This window comes from Arachis hypogaea, chromosome 20, assembly GCF_003086295.3.
Source record: "Arachis hypogaea cultivar Tifrunner chromosome 20, arahy.Tifrunner.gnm2.J5K5, whole genome shotgun sequence".
Taxonomy (NCBI): domain Eukaryota; kingdom Viridiplantae; phylum Streptophyta; class Magnoliopsida; order Fabales; family Fabaceae; genus Arachis; species Arachis hypogaea.
In genome coordinates, this window is record NC_092055.1 from 99751174 (window position 1) to 99757408 (window position 6235).

The window sequence follows — 6235 nt, forward strand, 5'->3', positions numbered from 1 at the left end:
CAGTTTCGTATGTTATATTTAGATGATTCTGTTCAGTATTATCATTATGACATATTTAGCTTTGTTCTCGTATAACTCTATTTCAATCGAAATGTTTGTTCTCTAAAAAATTAAATAACGAGGTTAAAAGCTTTATTTATTATAAATTATTAACTAGGTTAAAGTAAATGACGAGGATACAAAAAAAAGTAACATATAATTGTGAAGTTGGTCATAACAAAGTTACATTGAAAACCTTAACCACTAATCACCTCCAGCGGAGCTTGGACTTGCGCACTGAGGGCATCGGCTACGACTATGTCCCTCGCGTCCACATATAGTGCACTGGCGAGGACTACGCATATCCCGCAAATCCATCTCACTCAAGTAGCGGGTTGACTTTGGTCTTCTTTTTGTCACGTGCCTCAATGTCCAGTTGGCGATCACCTTCGTGCCTTTGTATCTATCCCACGCAGATGGGTCACCCATCGGAACAAACTCGCCTCTATACACCTTGCAAATTTTAGACATCTTGTACACATCGTGCACGTACACTTGCCAATCAAGACTCTGGTTGGCGCAACATACAAGCACGTGGCGACATGGAAGTTGCTCGACCTGGAAATGACCAAAGTCGCAGTGTCGTTGTGCAAGGTTAACAGTGTAAATAGTACCATCTTGCATTTCACAAACCTCAAACATCTCGTTGCGCCTGTCGAACCGGTTGACCACAATGTTTCCTGCACGTCGGAAGCTTTCTTCAACTCTCTTCGTTGAAAATTCTGAATACGTGAATCCGTTGCAGAGTCGCTCATGAGCCTCGGTACTCTTCCGAGTGAACAACCCATTCAGCTGGTAGAAAGTTGACCGGACAAGGGCAGTCACAGGAAGGTTGCGTGCACCCTTCAGGACAGAATTTATGCACTCTACCAAGTTTGTCGTCATATGTCCCCAACTATGACCACCATCGAATGCAAACACCCATCTCTCAACACCGATCTCATCGCACCATTGAGTATATGTCTCACCCCGCTCTTTAAGCCTTTGGTAGTTTTTGTTGTACTCCTACTCCGTCCTAGAATAGCCTGTTGAACAAACCATTTAATCATAAGCAGATGCCACAAATTTACTATGAATAGAACCATAATAGCGAGTTAAAATACCTGTGTTCACCACGAGTTTATGCAAATATGGAGCCTTGAACCTCCTTAAGAAGTTGGACCCGATGTGCCTGATGCAGTACATATGCCATGCCCTTGGTGGTGACCATGCAACATTACTGCGAGCTATTGCAGCGTCGATGGAAGTATGGCGGTCAGAAATAATACCCACACCATCAATGGTAACCACATATCTCCACAAATTGGTTAGGAAAAACTCTCATGCATCTGCTGTCTCACCCTCGACAATCGCAAATACAATAGGCACAATGTTTTGATTCCTATCTTGTGCAACCGCTACCAGAAGTACACCTTTATATTTTCCATACAGGTGCGTGTCATCAACCTACACCAGTAGCTTACAGTGTCTGAATGCTACAATACACGGATAGAAGATCCAAAAAATGCGGTGCAGAACTCTTATACCTTGAACCTCCTCACACTCACGGTAAACGGGGAGTGTTTTAATTTGAACATGAGACCTTGGCATCTTCAATGTCATTGCTTTCAACCATACTGGCAGAGTCTGGTAAGAAACTTCCCAATCACCAAAAACTTTTGCGACAGCTTTCTGCTTTGCCAACCAAGCTTTGCGGTAACTCACAGTGTAGTTGAACCTGCCTTGAACTTCTACAATAACAGACTTCACCTTTATCGAGGGGTCTGCTTCGACCAACGGCCTAATGGCATCCTCAATTGTGTCTGAGTCTAACTTGGCATGATCTTGTGAAATCGTGCCCATGGTGCATGTGTGCTTGCCATTGTATCTCCTGATCTCCCAACAAGTTTTTTTTCGAATCAAGCTAGCTCGGGTAAGGCAGTCGCACTGTGCACCATACCCCTTGCATTTCGCATAGAATGTCTGTGGCTCAGACTCATACACAATGTAATCAACTCCTCTAATGATGGTGTAGCTTTTGATCACAGATATCACCGAATCTCTCGATCCAAATTCTATTCCGACACTAAACTCGCCATCTTCTGCCGCAATGTTGCCTTCACCTACGACATGCGCACCACCATCAGTCAGACAAGGCAAATAAAATAAGAACTATAGAAAACTAGAGTTAATAATCATAACATACCCGTATTCACATACTCAAGAAATTTCGGGGCATGCATGGCTTTGAGATCTAAAGTCCGCATAAAAGGCGGAACACCAAATGGTTGTTGGCTTACAATCGCATTTGCTTTATTTTGAACTGCCGGACTGCCTGCCAAGTCTTTGTCATCGTTTTTGTCATCGACTTCATAGTTAGCTGCGAATTCCTCTTCGCTGTCATTATTCTCTTCTTCCCAATCTATATCCCCGAGCTCATCAACATTGACCTCGTCGCCGACCATACCCATCCCCGACTACTGTTCAAACTCAACGTACAGCTCTATCATCGACCCGTGAGATCGGGTTTATTGATAAATATACAACATCTGTTGCATACTGGCATCGTCAGTGATGGGCATTATTTGAAACTGTATTAATCCACCAAATACTTGCACAGGACTTCTGTATAAAAGGTTGCTCGCCCTTTTCAAAATGTGGCTTTGAATGTTATTACAAAGCCCATTTTGCAACTCGACAAAACTCATGGTACATGGAATAGCAAATGACAACAGACATTCACAAACAAAAGTCACTCCTTCATGTGTGTTTGGTATAACTTCACCGTTATAATATACTCGCAAATTCGCAATATTTTCCATAACTTCAACCTCACCTAAACCGATTTTTTTGACACACCTAACTGCCAAAAAAACTAAAAACTAGAACATATGTATAAGAAAGAAGAGTATGATGAGTAGAAGTGGAGTGAGGCCATTTGGGCGAGGCTTGCTTCGTATTTATAGGCAGGCCTCTTCATTAAAATATTTTTCTCACAAAACGCAACCTGCATTTTTTATTTTTCAAAAAATTAATCTGACACCACAAAAAACGCAGCCTGCGTTTTGTATTTCCCAAAAAAAAAGCTGACATATAGCAGAAAACGCAAGCTGCGTTTTGTTATTACGAAAAAAATAAAACCCATCACAAAACGCAGGCCGCATTTGGTTTTAAACAAAATAAAAAAATTTTTGAAAAGCAAAACGCAGCCCACGTTTGTTCCCGTTCCTGAGAAAAAAAAAAAAAACAAAACCAAGCCAAAAGTAAAACGTTGCTTACGTTTTAAATCTGACACCATAGCAGGGAAAAATTTGTCCATATGTCCATTACTTTGAACAACACCAATTTTTGTTCCATAACAAAAAAAATGAGCCTAAGAGTGTTGCCTATAAATACGAAGCCGGTAGCATTCGAAGGTCTTCACTCCACTTCTACTCCTCCTATTCCTCTTTCTTGCATATACATTTTTTTTGGCAGTTAGTTGTGTAAAAAAAGTCGAGTTAAGTGAGGTTGAAGTTATGGAAGGTATTACCAACTGGCGAGTGTATTATAACGGTGAGATTATATCAAACACACACGAATGAGTGACTTTTGTTTGTGAATTTTCGTTGTTATTTGCTATTCCATGCACCATGAGTTTTGTAGAGTTGCAAAATGGTCTTTGTGATAACATCCAAAGTCATATTTCGAAAAAGGTGAGCAAAATTTTATATAGGAATCCTGTACAAGTATTTGGTGGGCTGATACAGTTTCAAATAATGCCCATCACTAATGACGCAAGTATGCAGCAGATGTTCCTTATTTATCAACAAATTCGATTTCACGTGCCGATGATAAAGCTGTACATTGAGCTCGAACAACATTCTGGGCTGGACGCGGTTGGTGAGTAGGTCAATCTTGATGAGTTTGGGGATATAAATTGGGAAGAAGATAACAACGACAATAAAGAGGAGTTCGAAGCTAACTATGAAGTTGATGACGAAAATGATGACGGAGACTTGACAGGCAATCCGACGGTGCAAAATGAAGTGGATGCAATTGTAAGCCGGCACCCCTTTGGTGTTTTGTCTTTTATACAGACTCTGGATCTTGAAGCCATGCATGCCTCGGTATTTCCTGAGTATGTGAATATGGGTATGTTATGATTATTAATTCAAATTACCACTAGTGTGTATTTTATTTGCCTTGTCTGACTGATGGTGGTGCGCATGTCGTAGGTGAAGGCAACGTTGCGGCGGAAGATGGTGAATTTAGTGTAGGAATGGAATTTGGCTCTAGAGAGTCGGTGATATCTGCAATCAAAATCTACACTATCTCTAGAGGAGTTGATTACACTGTGTTTGAGTCTGAGCCATAGATAGTCTATGCGAAATACAAGGGTTATGGTACTGGGTGCGATTGTCTTATCCGAGCTAGCTTGTTCGAAAGAAAGCTTATTGGGAGATCAGGAGATACAATGGCAAACACACGTGCACCATGGCACGATTTCACAAGATCATGCCAAGTTGGACTCAGACACAATTGCAGATGCTATTAGGCCGTTGATCGAAGCAGACACGTCGATAAAGGTGAAGTCTATTATTGCAGAAGTTCAATCCAGGTTTAACTACACTGTTAGTTATTGCAAGGCTTGGTTGGAAAAGCAGAAATCTATCGCAAAAGTTTTCGGTGATTAGGAAGTTTCTTACCAGACTCTACCAGTATGGTTGAAAGCAATGACTGCAAAGATACCAAGGTCTCGTGTTCAAATAAAGACGCTCCCCGTTTACCGTGAGAGGGAGGAGGTTCCAGGTGTAAGAGTTCTCCATCGCGTTTTTTGGGGCTTCTATCCGTGTATAGTAGCATTCAAACACTGCAAGCCACTGATGCAGGTTGATGGCACACACCTATACAGAAAATATAAAGGTCCACTTCTAATTACCGTTGCACAAGATGGAAACCAAAACATTGTGCCCATTGCATTTGCGATAGTCGAGGGTGAAACGGTAGACATGTGAGAGGTTTTTCTGACCAATTTGCAGAGATATGTTGTTACTATTGATGGCGTGGGCATTATTTCTAACCGCCATACCTCCATCGACGCAGCAATAGATCGCATTAATGGTGCGTGGTCACCACCAAAAGCGTGGCACATGTTCTGCATTAGGCACATCGGGTCCAACTTCTTAAGGAGGTTCAAGGCTCCGTATTTGCATAAACTCGTGGTTAACATAGGTATTTGATTTCGCTATTGTGGTCTTATTCATAGTAATTTCATGGCATTTGCTTATGATTAAATGGTTTGTCCAACAGGCTATTCTAGGACAGAACAGGAGTACAACAAAAACTATCAACGGCTTAAAGAGTGGGACGAGGCATATATTCAATGGTGCGATGAGATCGGTGTTCAGAGATGGGTGTTGGCATTCGACAGGGGTCATCGTTGGGGACATATGACGACAAACTTGGTAAAGTGCATAAATTCTGTCCTGAAGGGTGCACGTAACCTGCCTGTGACTGTCATTATTAGGTCTACTTTCTATCGGCTAATGAATTGTTTACTTGGATGAGCGCCGAGACTCATGATCATTAAAAAGAATACCGTCGCGCAAGTAGAACCCCAACATTGACGAGCTGATCGCAGGGAATAGGCGCCAGGAACGGCATACGCTCCCAAACACAGACAAATAGTAGTATGAGTGGCTTATACATCTCTTTACAGTTGAATCGTGATGCACAACACAATGATCTATATAAATGTATGAGACTGGCTGCCTCCCAACTGTATACTGAAATCCGAGGAAAATTCTGAAGTAGAGGCAGAAACTCTGTGTTCAATGAAGTGGTCGACTTATCTGGAAACACAACCATTCCGAACACGCAGAAACTATTAGCACAGGCGTACCACTCAATAGATTCCTGTGTGTCACATGGCTGCATCGTCGGACCCATGCAAGATTAACTTTACCCAATACGTGATCTTGCAGACCGAGCTCCCGACCGAAACACGCGATGCAGTTCTCCACGAAAAACTAGTGACTGCTATCTGATCTACCCGTAACGGGTTCCCCATTAACCGGGAGGCCAAGAAAATATGTCACATCTTCCTGCGTCACTGTCACTTCACTGACTGGAAGATGAAATGTGTGGATTTTCGGCCTCCATCGTTCCACCAAGGCACTCAAGAGTGCAGAATGGCCTATCATTTCGCCTACTAGCAAAACGTGCTAAAACTCAG

The 6235-nt window shown here is 42.1% G+C and overlaps 1 protein-coding gene across 1 annotated transcript; it reads right to left on the reverse strand.

Annotated features, from left to right (window-relative positions):
* Positions 1-243: 243 nt before the first annotated feature.
* LOC140183125 (uncharacterized) lies at positions 244-924 on the reverse strand. Its single transcript, XM_072231143.1, has one exon. The coding sequence runs from the start codon at positions 922-924 to the stop codon at positions 244-246; it is 681 nt and encodes a 226-aa protein (XP_072087244.1).
* Positions 925-6235: the final 5311 nt, after the last annotated feature.

What these genes read in the sequence shown, in the direction of transcription:
- LOC140183125 (XM_072231143.1), bottom strand. Translation starts at nt 924, where the DNA reads ATGACGACAAACTTGGTAGAGTGCATAAATTCTGTCCTGAAGGGTGCA.